The 16,994-nt window shown below is 33.6% G+C and overlaps 1 protein-coding gene across 3 annotated transcripts; it reads right to left on the bottom strand.

Moving 5' to 3' along the window:
* Positions 1-1,978: 1,978 nt before the first annotated feature.
* On the bottom strand, positions 1,979-9,858 carry LOC145598574 (uncharacterized). Of its 3 annotated transcripts, XM_081654944.1 has the most exons (6): positions 9,514-9,857; positions 9,242-9,404; positions 6,844-6,937; positions 4,354-4,553; positions 2,563-2,683; positions 1,979-2,318 (listed from the first exon to the last, which is right to left on the bottom strand). In XM_081654944.1, exons 1-5 carry the CDS (start codon positions 9,571-9,573, stop codon positions 2,568-2,570), a joined length of 633 nt encoding a protein of 210 aa, XP_081511070.1. In that variant the 5' UTR covers positions 9,574-9,857; the 3' UTR covers positions 1,979-2,318; positions 2,563-2,567. The 3 variants fall into 3 exon arrangements, with proteins under 3 accessions (XP_081511070.1, XP_081511072.1, XP_081511071.1); XM_081654946.1 differs by lacking the exon at positions 2,563-2,683 and having other exon boundaries at positions 9,514-9,858; XM_081654945.1 differs by lacking the exons at positions 1,979-2,318; positions 2,563-2,683 and adding an exon at positions 2,690-3,613 and having other exon boundaries at positions 9,514-9,858.
* Between the last annotated feature and the right edge of the window lie 7,136 nt (positions 9,859-16,994).

Below are 16,994 nucleotides of genomic sequence, written 5' to 3'. Positions count from 1 at the left end.
GTTAAAGAGTTGTTTAGTACTTTAGTCAAATGAGTATATTAAAATTATGTTGAATGACTGATTTTAAAAACGGTCGGTAATTAGCGACCGTTTTCATAATCATTTGCTAACATTCATATTATCGACTAATTTGATGCCCGTCATTTTAATTTTTCAAAGACAAAATTGATGTATCCTTTTTATTTTTTACAATCAATCAAAGAAGTATGTATAAATTATATAGGTTTTTTTTTTCTTCCTAATTTAGTAATTATTCTTGTCCAGTTTATTCTTAAGATTATATATTCCTAAAAAAAATTCACAAAGATTGCATTTTCAAAATAATTATATGGTAATGTTGCCAAAACTCATACCTATAATAGTTGTGAACCCATCTATAGAATGTAAAAGATCTTTAATTATTTTATATGGTTAATTATGACAATTATTATTGTATATAATAATTTCCTTAAATATAAAAGTTTTATAAAAGGATTGTTTTAAAAAAAAAAATACTAAGGATACACCAGAAATTGACACGTGTCATTGCCGGTGTGTCTTTTAGTATATATTATTGATTGATTGATTGATTGATGTTTTGGGTTAATTTTGGATCATGGGTCGGGTCATTCGGGTCGATCATCGGGTTTGGGTCAAGATTGCCAGGTCTAGATGTTACACATATGAAAAGTTTTTCAAGTAGACTAAAATAATTACTACGAGGAAATTATACCTATAAAGAGTTTTTATAAGAGTTTTGTCTATGTGTGGGCAAAGAATAATGACACGTAGAATTCATGTGACACCAAATCATCTTAAGGTAAGGGGTGACACATGGCAACACCATGTTGTCCCTTTGAGTTTTAATAATATTGTAGATTGACTCTTGTTTTATTTTTAATAAAAGAACTAGTGTGTGGCCCGGGCGATGCCTCGGGTTGCTAGTTTGTACTTGTTGGTTTCGAGTTTAAGTCTTCTATGAATATTTTTTAGTTGCCAAATTCAATCATTACATAATGGAAACAAATAGTATAATAAAACACCAATTAATTTACTAAGTTAACTATGATTTTGTTGGATAAAAAAACACAATTAATAAATGGCTAAGATGGTAAGACTTGTTACTGACATGTCGAACTTAAAAAGGTGACATGTGGAACATATTCTGTTTTAGGAACGATTTTTAATATATAAGTATAGATATAGATTAAAGTTCATAAATTAGGGTGATTAGTGCTGTCTAGACTTATTAGGTTTTTTAGTTTTTTTTTTTTTTTAAAAAAAAAGTAAGAAAAGTTTTAAAACGTAATTCGTTATTTTCAACGGTGGTGTTTTAATAGGTACTTTTTGACAAAAAAGTTTTACTTGAATGACCAATTTGTTGATAAATAAGGAGGCCAAGGACAACACAATGAGGGATCTAGTCAAAGAATTTACAGAACACAACACAATGCGCAATGCGTTCTATTCACCTGATTTTTACTTATATATCTGAACTTATCTTAACTTATCTGATCTAATCTAAACTTATTAGAACTTATTTTAGTTATAAATTGAACTTGGGTAGCCCTGATTAACCCTTATCACAACTTATCTAAACTTATTAACCCTGATCTGAAATTATTAGAACTTATTTTTCCTAAAAGTGAATAATAAGGTGAACAACACATAGCCTCACTTTCAAGCCTTATGATCCTGCGCCCCCTCTTCCAATTATCAGCTAAATGCTAACATCTACTAAAGTTCCTGTCACCAGTAGTCCAGTTACTCCAGTACCTCAGTGAAACGTCTGCAGCTACCTGCAGTCTCTAAGAGTGAGATGAGAGTTTTTCTACTTACTATGTCTATTATGTTTGGAACCTGCAGCGAAGAAGCCATTCACTCTTAATTTTGGACCTGTTTATTCTTTCAAGAAAGAAGACATTTATTAAATTATGTTAGTGCTAGTGTTTATAGAACTTGTGTAGTTAACAGTTAGCAGCAATGAAATGGCTTGTTTGCTAGAAGTTTGTATAGTATTTGTATTAGTGACTCAAAACATACATAGTATAGCAAGTACAAGAGGTTTTTTGTTATCATCGGAGCAAAAAGCAATGCAGCTCATTAGCATTGGCTATATTAAGGGCTACTTTTATATTTCTTTCTACTTACTCTCGTCAAGGAATATACAGCCTAAGAAGCCAAAATTCGTGATTCAACAATTCTCCACCCTTGAAATACATATTTAACCATGCGCCAATCCAAGGGATGCTTTAGCTGCAGATATTATTTAAAGGCATCTTTAACCAACATCTTCATTCCTCAAATCAAAAAACTTCTGCAAAAGTACAACTTGGTACCTGTAGACAACATAGTCTCATCAAATCATATTGCTATACTAATACTCAAGATATATATTTTCAAAGTATAACTTTATTCATAATTTATATAAATAGATAATGTTTATATTGATAGTCAATGTTGTGTCAGCGTGAAAGTTTAAGTGTTGCAACTATAAAAGGGGAAAGTATAACCAAAAGTATAAAATTGTGGGCCTAAGGGATTGTTGAAATAAAAACATTTGCCACATAACTCATAACTAACCAGTATCACCATGGATCATCAACATCAGAAATGGTGGAAAGCAGTATAGACCTAAGCTCCTCTATTTCTTTTAGCACTTGCTCATTCTCAGCCTGTCTTTCCTGTATCTCAGTTGCTAGTGCTGCAAACGAATTTTTTTTTAATGACATTATGTCAATAGAAGTAAAGTATATCAGAATTCAAATTTCCTGCTCTTGACATTTGGACACAAACAACATCACATGTAAGATGGTGATTAAAAATCCAGAGTAACAAATTCAATACTTGGAAATCGCTAGCTGGACAAGGTGCCACAGAACAAGGGCATACACAGGCTTGTATTACATTAGGTTTCACAATCACAATGTTCTTGTGATCATTGATCAGAAACCCAGAAACTAAATATGATAAATGATCAAGCATTAATGTAGCAAAAAAAAATTCAGTTTCATCTTTTTTTTTTTTCTAAGGCCAATTTTTAAATTGAGCACCAGGCAATAACCTTCACAAGACATGATCAAACCATTCAAACCCCAGTAATGACACCAGTAGATCCTGCTTCTAGTCAACTAGGTCCTCGAACATAGCTGAACAAAACACTACTCAAGATATCAGATTTTTAGGTCCAAAACCTCTAAAGCTATGCTTGCTAACAAATTATTATAGCCTAAAATACCAGTTTCCATTTGAATGATCTATATAAACTTATATCAATGTCTTACATAATTAAGGCAGACACAGAGAAAATATTCACAGAAGATGGCAGCTATTGGAATCAAGGGATCGATCAGTAACTAAGAAATTGAATTTTTGAGCTGATTGCAAGCTTTGTCTATCACAAGCTACCAAAAGTACTCAGGGAAAAAAAGCAACAAGTAATTAAGCTTGAAATAGAACTCCTAGGAACTGCCAGTTGTCTCAAGTCTTAAGTAAAGTGGATAATTTGTAAGCATGAGTCTTTAGGCTGCTGCCATGAGTTGGAAGGTCCTTGATATCTTCTAAGCAGATATACTTTGCCACACGATTGAAGGGAGTCTATCTTTGAAAACAAAAATGATGACCTGCTGCCATACTAAAAAGCAAAAAAAAAAAAAAAAAAGGTAACTGGATATTATGCATTCTAGACAAGATATAGACAATTTGAAATAAATCAAATTGGCAGTCAAACATCAGTTGAATTAGATGAGCAAAGAATTCAAATTAACATCAAACATCAGATACGCTGTTAAAAAAAATGCACAAGGTCAGCCCACAATGAATATACAAAACTCTTCAAACTACTAAACAGACCAGCAAGAGTGCCACTGAAACGTGGTATGTGTGTAATGGAGAAAAGAGCCTCGGTTCAAACTCGCTTTGCCCAATACACTTAGCAGTTGCAGTAACATCCACTTCAACAAAGACGAAAAAGTAGACATTTAAGCAGTTTCAGCTTTTAAATGCGATGGATTGATTAAATGTCTCATTAAACTGCACACTACCACATAATTGTCAGAAGAAAAAAAAGGTGGGAGTTGTCAATTTGGGCAAAATTTGGGAAGCAGCAAACTTGCAATAATTAAATTCCTCTAATCCTGATATGGTTAGGAGCCACATGAGCAGCAGTAAACATGGTTCTACAATATGCTACAGTATATTACATTTCATAGATTCAATAGGTCACCAAGCAATGATCAACTGCTGACACGCCTGAGAACTCAAGTATACAGGCAAAATATTGACTGTGATTCAGGTATTTATTAAAACAAAGTAAAAACAATTATTGTAAGAGTTATAAAATGTTGAAAAGATTTATAAGAGAAAGATTATTACCAGAATTAGACCTGTATAGATCTTCAAGAATGTCCTCAGAAACTGCTGTTACTGGTACTTTAAAACTGTAACCTGTCTGAGCATGCTTATGGATCTCGTCCTCAAGAGATTCTTTCTCCAACAACATTGTCCTCAGTTTGTTGCAATCTTCACTTTCAATGTTCTTTTGGAATTCAATGCACGCCACCGAAAAATTTTCCCTATCCAAAAATTCAACGATTAATCTCATCTACATAATCTTGTACAGTGGTTTCAAAGACAATTTTAGCACATTGACATTATATAAGGAATTTGAATATGTCGTAATTATACCTCTTTTTAATCTAAAGCAAAGAGAAAGAATTTGTTTTCTATTTCTTCATTGTCACATATATAGAAGTCAAACCATGGTCACTATGTACTGAACACAAAGAAAGAAATTCAACAAGAATGCTGAGGCTTTAGTTAGCACTACTAATATACTTAACCAAAAACATCACAAATGGTTGCCATTAATTACACCTTCACTAATGCTTGTATAAATTGAAGAGTGGGTTTTCCACTATTAAACACCCACATTTTATGTTACATTCCATATAATCATTATTGTTCCTAGTTCAATCCTGTTTTCAAGAAAGTACTGATCATCTTAGGGTTCAAAAAGGTTAATAAAATGTTTCAAGAAACAGTTTAAATTCCTTCATTCATGATTTAAGCTCAACTGATTTATTTGTACAGAATTAAATGGAAAAGAGAAATCATGAGTATTTAGGTAGTTAATTAAAGACTAACCGAACTTATGTTTGTATGAGCATATGCATATATGGGTGTGTGTATAATGTATATATAACCTATACTAATTTTGGCTGCTCCAAATTTCCATTGATCAGCAAGGAAAACACTAATTCTCACAGAAACTGATGTGTTAATATTGACAATTCTAGTATAAGTATTAAAGATGATAGTTCAGAACCTCATTACATCAGAATTAGGATCACAGGGAATGCAAAGACCACTTTGACCTTAAAGAAAAGGAATATAAACAGAACAAATCTTATTGACTTCCAGAAACATGCTGCGGAAACTGCAAGAAAGGACTTGGATGCTGGTACCATAGTTTTCTAACAAGATGATACAGATAAACACTCATCATCCATTCTACTTTCTTTCGTTTTAAAATTTATTTAATCTTACATTATTTTATTTTACTTTGTTATGAACATATTTAAAGTTTTATTTTCTTTTAGCTTCTTTTCATTTTTTTTATTTCCTCATTATTAGTTTATGTAGTTAACTTGTAACTTTTTTTATTTTACATTAGTTCTTTTTTTTTTTTTTTTTTTTTGGTAATTTTTTGACCTGATTTCTCCCCCATATTATTTTGTTTGTAAAAGAGTGTTTCGGAGCTTCGGGTCACAAGTTGAAACAAGCTCCCAAATCTCAAGTCTCACACCCTCTCTCTCCTTGCTGCCCTGCACCCATCCACCTAACACACACACGCCATTGGCACCAATGGATAGCAATTTCAACACCAGCACCCTCATTGCTCTCCCTGATGCACCTCCTGCTGCTGCACCTTATCCTACATTCCACACCTTTCTAAACTTCAACATACATACCTCCCTAAATGCAAGCAGCCAACAACACCACCAACACTCTCTCCCTTCTCTCACCCACACAGCCGAACACACAACCCAACAGCAACAACTACACCCCTCAACAACTCATTACACCCACAAACACCAACTCCCTTGCTGCCCTCAGCCCCTCGCCTCACCTAGAAAACACAAGCTAGGAAGCTAGCCCTCTCTCCCTCAGACCCTCACTCACACAACACCAGCCTCAGCACCAAACCAGCAGCCCGCCTTTCTCGCCTATCTTTCCCGAATGAGATTTCCCTTATCACCAGTTCAAATTAAAAAAGGGTACTCTAATTTTTTCCAAAATGGCACTGGGTATTCTTATCAGATCTCACTGCCAAAAAAATCCCAGAGATGCCCTAAGCAGACATTTTTAAAATCCTTGGTACAGATTCCATAACAGGTCTGAATCACGCTCATTAACACAAAGTGTTCACTGTTCAGATATGAAAAAGTATTTGAGTAATCTTTAGTCTCTCAGAAACCAATTGCCTCTATAAAACTAAGAGACAAAGAGTATACCAAGTACCAAACTACCAACTTTGGGTAACACTGCTTTACAGAGCACATCTGCATTTTATATCAAAATTATGAAAAGTTGTTCACTGTTTACCTAATTTTGGGATTTTAAGCTTAAGATTTATAAACAAGCAAGAGGCAATTGTTGTGGACTAAAAAACTGAATAAAACTTTCATGTTCAGACATAAAGGACCTTGCCTATAATAAAAAAGAAGACATAGATATTGGCCAGATTGCTTCAGCAATTTGTTAGGATTTCCCCAAGAACTGTTTAAAATGTCTCCAAAATGCATGTATATTGTGTGCGATTAGAATGAACAATGAAATAATATTAACAGGTTTAAAGAGTACCGCTTCTTGTTCAATCTATCAAGTAGATCATCTTTTTTCCTCCTTTGATCATTAATCTCTTCAGTCAAAGCTGCTATTGATTTTCTTGAGTTAACTATGAATAAAACAAAAGAGTGGTTGTAATAGCAAGAACTTGTATAAAAGAGTGAAGAACCAGCTACTGAATATAAATATTTAGCATAAGACAATAAATACAACAAAACAATAGCAATCACATACAACAGACTTACCAAAAAAAAAAAAAAAAAAAAAAAAAAAAGAAAGAAAGAAAGAAAGAAAGAACGTTGGAAATCTTTTCTATTAGGGTATGAGATCTCTGCTTATGGATTTTGCTTGGGTGGATAAAAAGAAACAACAATTTTTATTTAAAAGAATGTTGGAAATCTTTTCTATTAGGGTATGATCTCTGCTTATGGATTTTGCTTGGATGGATAAAAAGAAACAACAATGTTTATTTAAAATATCAGAGCTTAGCGGTGAATAACTAGTACATGCATTTCCCTAGATTTGTAATTAGATAAACAAGCTTATTTGCAGCACAATTTATTAAAGAGAGTCAGACAATGTTCCTATGTGACTAATCACTAGTGCAATCCATAAACTCACAGTAATTATTCATTATGCTTACTACTTTAGATTCTATTATGTGATAACCAAATGAATGCCTCTAAACTTTTGGCAACACATTGGCATAAACTACGATGTTAGGTACACTTCCACTACAATACTTCACTCGCTGGGTTAAGAGACTTATATTATGTTCAATATCGGTATTTAATTACAAAGTATCCCTTCTTCACTCACTTATTCTTAATAGTAAGCAGCTCAATTTGGACCTTTTTCTTTATCTTCTTATCCTTCTACATTTCCCTTCCCTTCTCTTACTTTCACTCGTTCACCCCTTTAAAATTTTCCTCCTCTCTCTCTCTCTCTCTTCTCAACCCATCTTCTTTCATTCCCATTTCCCAATCCTCTCAACTCACCTCACTTCAAAGTTGAACCACCACGACACTTGTAACTTCAAAAAGGTTATCTAGACATATTAAATCGCATTACAATGAATATACCTATTTCACCTATTCTTTAAGAGCATGACAATCTATCTATAATATTATTAAAACTCAAAGGGACATCATGCTAACGCCATGTGTAACCCTTCCTTCAATATGATTTGGTGGCACATGTGCGATTGTGCGCCATGTGTCACCCTGTATATCATCACTCTTCTCTCACCACATTGAATTGTAGTAATGTTTAGTCTCTTTGAAAAAATCTTCATTGGTGCTACAATAGTTCTCTATAATAATGTTTAATTTACTTGAAAAACTCTTTATATGTACAAAGTGCAATAAACCTTCCTGTTTACATTTGATAGTGAAAGATGATATAAATTATTATATTTTCATTCACTTATTAATATTATTCAACATTAACCTTTCTTAATTAATTTTGATCAAACTTTTAAATATATGATGAGTAGGTATCTATTCCTTTCACCCTAGGTAGGAAACAACTTTCTTTGCTATATATCACAGAGAATTATATTTCAAAACCATCATCAAATTAATAAATCCATCAGCAATCTTCTTTACTACTTTAAATTCTTTTATGTGAGATAACCAAATGAATGCCTCTAAACTTTTGGCAACACATTGGCATAAACTACAATGTTAGCTACACTTCCACTACAATACTTCACTCGTTGGGTTAAGAGACTTATATTATGTTCAATGTACGTATTTAATTACAAAGTATCCCTTCTTCACTCACTTATTCTTAATAGTAAACGACTCAATTTAGACCCTTTTTCTTTCTCTTCATATCCTTCTACATTTCCCTTCCCATCGCTTACTTTCATTCGTGCACCCCCCCCCCCCCCCCCCCCAAAAAAAAAAAAAAAAGAAAAAAAAAATTCCAATTCTCTCTCTCTCTCTCTCTCTTCTCAACCCATCTTCTTTCATTCCCATTTCCCAATCCTCTCAACTCACCTCACTTCAAAGTCGAACCAACATGACACTTGTAACTTCAAAGACGTTCTCTAGACACATTAAATCGCATTACAACGAAATTACCTATTTCACCTATTCTTTAAGAGTATAATAATTTTGTCATCCATCCCTTTCACCCTAAGTAGGAAACAACTTTCTTTGCTATCACCGACAATTATAATTCAAATCATCATCAAATTAATAATCAATCAGAAATCTTCAAACGAAATTCGACTAATAATGATAAATAACCCAAACTCCAATCAACATTTTGATTTTAAATCACCAAAAAAAAAAAAAAAAAAAAAAAAAAAAAAAAAAAAAAAAAAAAAAACAATTATAGCTTTAATCAAAGAGAAATGGATCAAATGATAAAAAGATCAACAAAATCTCAAAATCAAAAGAATTACCTGTGACAGTAATCAAACCACTTAATTCAAATTGAGACAAATAAATCAATTTCATGAGCTCAGATTCTCTAGCACCCAACGCATTCTCAATCTCTTCAATTTTAACAATTTCCGATTCAATTTCCCTTGTAATTTGGATATTCGCTTCGATTTCATCATTAACCTAACAGAAAAATTAATTTGCTCAAATTTTGTTGGCGAAAACCCTAGGTATGAAATTGAATGATTAAAATTGATGCAGAAATTAAAGGGAAAATTTGGAATTGGATTACCTTGTCAAGCATGTCCTTGAGGGTTGAAATTTGGAGGAGAATTGCTCCTGAATCGTCCATCTTTCTCTCTCCTTTTTCATGGAAGTTCCCGCGAATGATTTTGGCGTCTAACGGCTACTCCCGTTGTAGTTATTGTACGACTGTACGTAATAGCGATTCAAGTAGCGGTGAGCCGGTGAGTCATGACTTACCGCCAAGAGGGTCAAGAAGTTTGTTATTGTCGATGCTTTAATTGGAAGTAAAGAAGAAAGGAATGACGTTCCTCTTATTCTTTCAACTCTTCCCTAGTGATTCTTAAACTCGAGTTCTATGGAACAAAATGAGCTCAGTTAATGCATTGACTCAATACTCGGATTGGAAAGGAAGAGTGTATGAAAGAATTTTGAAAACCAATAGGAAATACTCCACTCATTCCTATTACGACGGAAAATGACGCATGCATGGTCCTAGTATACGATCATAAACAATATAGTGCATTACTTGGAGACAAAGTGTGTGCAACGACTCAACATGTGCGATTAGGTGAGTTTATTAAGACTCGTGGTATGATCGCATGGCTATACATGGTATGAAAAACAAAGGACCCAAGGACCAAATAGCACGGAAGACTAAGAGACAAACTAACTTGATTAATTTTGTCCAATTTTAATGTTTATGCTATTTACTAGGTGAAAACGGTCCATTGGCAATCGTTAGTCATAAATAAGATCAACCACAATCAAAGACAAAGAACACATGTTAAGGTTAGCACTATAATCGTTAGTCTAGATCTTGTGAATGCGGAACTGTGTTTGTAAAAGGGTTGGTTTAAAAAGAGAAAGAAAGCTATATTGCTCAAGAGAGAGAATAGAGAGAATTAGGGGATTCTCGATGAGAATTGATTTTGGGAATTTTTGATTGTGGATGGAGAGATATGACCTCTATTTATAGGAAAAAAAGATGGTCGAAGAATTAAGAAAAGAATTCGAATTCGAATCGAAATAGAATTCGATGGACAACGGTTTTTACGGACTTTGTTTTGATCATATCTTTTGATCCGGAAGTCCAAATAAGGCATATCATATGTAGTTGAAAAGATCTTGAAGTCTAATTTCCAAACCAATTAGAATTAGATTAAAATCTTATGTATATAAAAAGATATGGCCGAAATAGTGAAAGGGTGTCAGTTTTGAATAGAGTTTCGTATTTCTTTCATATCTTTTTCGTTATAGCTCAGAATTAATATTATAGTATTTCATTGGAAGTATAATTTCAAGATCTATCCAACCATATAAAACTTGGATAAATATTATGAGGCACGAAAATAATATCTGAACATATTCCTTTTCGTACAGATTTACAACTCTCAAAAAAGAGGAATTTTATTCAATTTCAAACTCTTTAAAATATAATTATCAATCCTAATTCCATTAGGATTTAAGAGAAACTTCTAGATAATTCTAGAAGACTATAATCAATCCTTATAGCTTTAGGAATAAAAAAAAATTGGCCCTCCTCTAGATCATTGGGACGCATGCATGTAAGAACCAAATCGGGCCCAATTTAGTATTTTGTCCATAACTTCCTCATTATTTATCGGAATGGTGCTTATAATATATCGTTGGAAAGCTCTTTTCGAGCCCAATCCAACTACACTATTATTGGACCCTTGTCATGGGCCAAGCTAAAATGAACTGGCTATTTTCATAAATAGAGCAGGTTTTCGAAAACAGAAAGAAAGATTTTAAATAAAAACAACCGTAATACTAGACTTTTCACACTTTAATTTCATTCGATTATTGTTCGACGTGAAAAATATTCATCACTGGGTTTAGTTTTGGGGAGACACAATTGGGTGTCTACAGAAGCCCCCACTTTGACTGAGTTTGGAGAAACTTAGGTTTTGAAAACAAAAGTCAAAGTAGCGATAGGGACGGAGAATGATTCAGAGCGTTCTGCGACCCTAAATAATTCTTGTAACGCCGATACCTGCAAACTAGCGTTATTTAAATAGATAAAAGAGTTAAGAAACGTGTATCTTGCACCGTCGAGTACACGTCTCTGTAGTAACCGATTTTTGTTGCTGCATTTTGTTGTGACGACCTCCACAGTGCCTCGTGAATGCCATCGTCGAAGACTGTCGCTTGTAACCATCTTCAACTGCTTGTGACAATCCTCCTTATCCTCGGGAACATCGTCGAAGATGACTGCTTGTAGCCATCTTTAGTTTTGTTGTGACGTCTTTCCTCGTCTCGGGAATTCTATCGCGAACCACTACGCCTCGAGCGATCCACTGGACGACAATCTTCCACGCCTTGGGTATTTTATCACGAACCACCGCCTCTTGAGTGATTTACTGAATGATGGTCTTCCATGCCTTGGGAATTCTTATTGTGAACCACTACATCTCGAGTGATCCATTGGTTGATGGTTTTCCACGTCTTGGGAATCCTTATCATGAGCTTCTCGGCCTTGAGAAACTCGAAAATGAATGATGACAAATTTCCTCGCCTTGGGCAACATGTCGTAGACTCCTTCGTCTTGAGCAGTCTTTTGAATGATGATTTTCCACGTCTTAGGAAGTCTAATAGTTTAACAGTTCCCACGCCTTGAGAGTCCTGTCGTGAGCTCCTACGCCTTGAGTAGCTTGCAAGTGAAATTCCCATTAAGTACCCACGCCTTGGGATGCAATCGCCAACTTATGTGCCTTGAGAAGCGTGTATCAATCGACAATTTTTCTTCGCCTTGGGAAAATTTGTCCAATAATTATGGGTCTCTTCGCCTCGGGAAACTTGCTGTATGAGTTGTCCATGCCTCAGGATATACTCAATTTTTGTTAAATTTAAGTTGTTTTGTTCGACAACCTCCACATCTTAGGGGACGCCGTCCAAGATTGCTTCGCCTTGAGCTATCTTCTCAAATCGGATGACAACTTTCTCATCCTAGGGAATGTTGTCGAATATAACTACGCCTTGAGCTGTCTTGTCAAATCCTCTCATCTTCACGCCTTGGAAGTGATGGCTTCTCATGTTTTGAAAAACCTTGCGTCACCTTGGACCTTCGTAAAGATCACTTGTCCGTCTGGGACTTAATGTACCTGCATCTATGTTTTGGACTATAGGACTTTGATTATATTTTTCTTAGGGTTGACCTAAGGTTTAGTGTGTTTCTTAGGGTTGACCTAAGACTTGGTGTGCTAGACATTGTAATTGCTTTAACTTGAGGTTGACTTAATGTGATTGACTGACTTGAGGTTGACTCAATGGGATTGACTAACTTGAGGTTGACTCAACTCGATGTAATATGACACGACATGAATTTAACGTACATGAATTGTGTGTGCATTATAATGTGATTGTGCGACTCGAAAATGCAAAAAAAAGAAAACAAAAATTTTCCGTCATTTTTGTGGAGGGTACCGAATTTCTCCCAAAAAAGAAAGACACGAAAATGAATCGAAGTGAAGTATATGAGGGTGCATGTTGAATGAGTTTAGTCAAGTTTATGCGTTGATGTTGTATCTCATAGTGCAAGGATTAATTCATCCTAGGCTATCTTGGTTGACTTGATAATGAAAGTATTTAGGTAACTTAGGCACGGAGGCTAAGCGCTTCATACTTCGTGATGCAATGATGATTATGAGTGAGTGATGTTGATATGAGGAAGCATTCTTCAACATTGTATTAAGATTTCATGACAAAGGGCTCCTAAGGGGAGTATATTTGGTCATGTATCTGTGATGTGTGTGAAAGTGACACTAAGGTTAGGCTGCAATGGGCTAACGGTGTGGAAACTATATTTTGAGAAGAGTCAAATAATGGTGACTCTTAGGCTAGGTAGGCTAATGATGTAGGGATCAATTGTAATACCCCGTATTTTCATACGTATCTTCCAAATTAATGAATTATGAATTATTTTATAAAAAGGGTATTTTAGTAAATTTATTATTTGGAGCCAAAATAATATTTGAATTTTGGCGCCAAAAGCATTTTGAAAACTAATCATTATTTTGGATAAGATTTATTATCCATTTATCTTATCTTAAAAACCGGATTATTTACATATTTCGGATATTTTAATTAAAGCAAAATTATATTTATTAAATGGCCGAAAATTCCCATTTATTTAGCTAGGAAATTTGGATTTTCTATGTATAGAAAATCTGATTTTCTTAGTTAATTATTGGTGAATAATTGGTATTTAATTAATTAATTATTTATTTAATTATTCTATATTATTTACACAATTATTTTTATTCCTTAAACTGAGCAAAATCTTCCTAAATACTAGTAAGGGAATCTCCTATTTTCCTTAATTCTAATTCTCCATCTTTTTAGTATCCAATCATCATATTCTCTTGCCTTTTGTTCCTCTTGATTATTCCCCAAGCAATTCTAATTTCCTTATTATATATCATGACATACATACATTCCATATTCAAGTATACACAATCACCTTAATATCCAAACTTTCCTTAATTCTTTATTCACTTCTCCAAGTTATCTCTTAAACCCTAATTATCATAATTCTTCATACATTTTCCTACCATAATTCATGCTCATACTAGCCTATAAATTCCCCTTGATACCTATCACATTCTTCACACCAATTCTCTTTTTTTCTTCTCCTCAATTTTACACAAATCATCCCGTTTATCTTTGAAGCCAATTTTCGGGCACTTCTGGTCAGTTTTTGGGGTATTGACGTTTCACAGAAGATTGTTCCTCTCGAAAAAATCCTTGAGGTTAGGCTCAAGAATCACCCAATTCGAAGTTATATCGAAGGAGTTATAGCCTCTGCAAGTTCTGCCTATTGTTTCCTATGCAAATCCAATTCTTCTCTTTTCCTTGGTTTCTTATCTTTTCTTCCTCTCTTCTCTTATTCAAGTATTATTATTATTATGGGGGATTTATAAAAATTATTATGAGTAGTTTTAATTATATAAAATCATATTTTAATGATGTTTATGAGAAATTAATTAAAAGGTTCATGCTGTACATATAGTTGGGGGTTTTTAATTATTTGTTAACCTTATATTGATTAAGGTTATATTTATTTGTAGGGTGTGTTCTATCAAGATTCTTGAGGTTCTTTTGGTGTGTTTTGCTATGAGGTTCTTTTGGTGTGTTTGCTAAGCAAGGATCAAGGTACGTTAGGTGGCTAGATACCTTTGAAAGTGATTGGTTTGAATAACATGTTTTATATGATTTGATTGGTGATTGAATTAAATTGATTTGAATTATGATTTTGAAATAAATTATGTTTGGATGTATTGATAAAAGTATTTTGAATGATTGATTTTCAAATCATGTTTTTGAATGGTTTGAATTACTTATCGTGTTTAAAGAAAGGAATTGATTTTAAAAGGTTTTTCAAGGAAGAGTTATTGATTTTGAAAAGTATTAATATGAGATTTTATTCTCAAGTATTTATTTAAAAGGTTTTGATTTTTAAAGTATGTGGAATGAGTGAATTATATTGGAATTATTGGATATTAAAAGGATTTATTATTGAACCATTGAAATATTATTATTATTAATGCTTTATAAGCATGTTAGTAATCCCACTATGCGGATTTGGTTTATTGATAAGACTATGGACTTTGTATGACCTAGTCTTTCCTCAAGAATAGTCTTGTAATATAAGGAGACTAGCTTGGGGGGTGTGCACACTTGGGGTGAGGAATTGGATTTAAAGAAATTGGTTCAAAAAGGAATTTGGATTTTTAAAGAAATTGGTTTATCAATTATTTTGAATGTTGAATCATTGGAATTGGTTTTGAATCATGAGTTTTGGAATTATTGGATTAATTATTGGAAATTGGTTTTAAAACATATTTGCGAATAAATTGAGTTTACATTATCCTGCACTTATCGTACTTAGCATATTTTGCTAATCCGTATTTCCTATTTGTTTTGGTTCGCCCTGTTTACCGTAATGGTAAGCAGTGTTGACTATTTTCAGGTGGAGTCATGAATGAGCATATGGGAGTCCCGAGATTTGCTTCACCTAGTTTAGGAATGTTGGTCTTGTTTTTATTTATAGTACTCATAACAATGTTACTATTTTTATAAGTATATTAATAAAAGAAAGTTGAGTTTCCGCTGCAAAGTATTGGTTTATTTTAGTAAGTTTGAGTAGCCTTGCGTAATCACGCGGCGGTAATACACCCAAGTCTATCTCTACGGTATAATTATACGTATTATACTGGTATTTCCGTAGAGGGAGATTTGGGGGTGTTACATCAATCCCCCAAGTCTAGCTCTAAGTGGATAGGGATGAACATTGGAGATCCATTGCTATGATCGTGGTGTAAGTGTGTGAATGTGAATATGAATGCATTTTTATTACGGCCGCACCTCTTTGTGAGGTTGCCTACGTATCCGTTAGGAATTAGGCCAAACGTAGCTCTAGCCGAACCTTGCACAAGTGTGTGTATGGACTGTTTTGTTCAGAGTGGTCTGATTTAGATGGAATTGGTTTATTCTTGTTGTTTGGGTGCGATTATAATAGGGTTGTTCTGTAATTTTCTCTAGGGATTTCTTGTGTGATTTAGGGTATGTTGAGGGTGTTTGAAAGTATTATTGCACTCTTTATTCCCATGTCTTGCCGCTACTGTAATCTTGTGCGTTTTTTTTTCAACATGCTAGAGATAAGTTTTGTTGAAAATATCATCATCTTAAACAGCTTGAGGCACACCAAATTAGTTTTATTGATGATAATCTAATGTGTTTTAAATCGCTTACAGATTTGGCAGTGACATGGAATAAATTTGAATGTTCTACAGGCATCAGTCATATGGAGTATACGCAATGTAAAAAGTAAGATGATCAGTCAGTGGAAAAGGGTCTGCAATACGTAGAGCTTAACAGTGAAATGCAATGCTGCTGCTTCTTTGCTAGATAGTGGACATGCTGCTGTTGAATGCTGGTACTCTTATTGAAATTAAGTTGTAATTTTTCCCTTAAAAAAAAAAAGTTGTTGTAAATTTTGTTTGTAGGGTTTTTGGATGAAAAGTGTAAAAATTACCTAGTTATTAATGAAATTAAATAAGCTTTTATATATATATATATATATATAAAATGCTGACCAATTTAGAGGAAAAAAAAAATCCTGGTGTTTAACAGTGCCAAATCTTATTAATAACAAAAAAAACCTTGCCACGCACCGGTTAACCGGTGCCAAAGTTTATAATTACCACCGATTTTGATCCGGTTCGATTTTTTTAGTTTTTTGGCAAACCTCAAATGAACACCAATTCAAAACCAGTGCTATAGGAGGGTTTTGAACCGGTGCTCTTTAATATTTTTCTACTATCAATTTGACTTTTACACTATTCACATGCTCCACCTTGACTTTCTATATTTAAGTAAAAATGTACAATATCATCTGGTTAGATTCGTCTCGATTTAAACTATTTTAATATCAAATTTTTTAATTTTTACATATTGGAAATTAAATATATTAGAGCAAATTTAATGCATTGGCAAATGTGAAAAATG

The sequence above is a fragment of the Chenopodium album genome, chromosome 20 (assembly GCF_948465745.1).
Source record: "Chenopodium album chromosome 20, dcCheAlbu1.1, whole genome shotgun sequence".
Taxonomy (NCBI): Eukaryota; Viridiplantae; Streptophyta; class Magnoliopsida; order Caryophyllales; family Amaranthaceae; genus Chenopodium; species Chenopodium album.
Note: the sequence above shows the minus strand (reverse complement) of the source record. Positions and strands in the feature narration are given on the sequence as shown.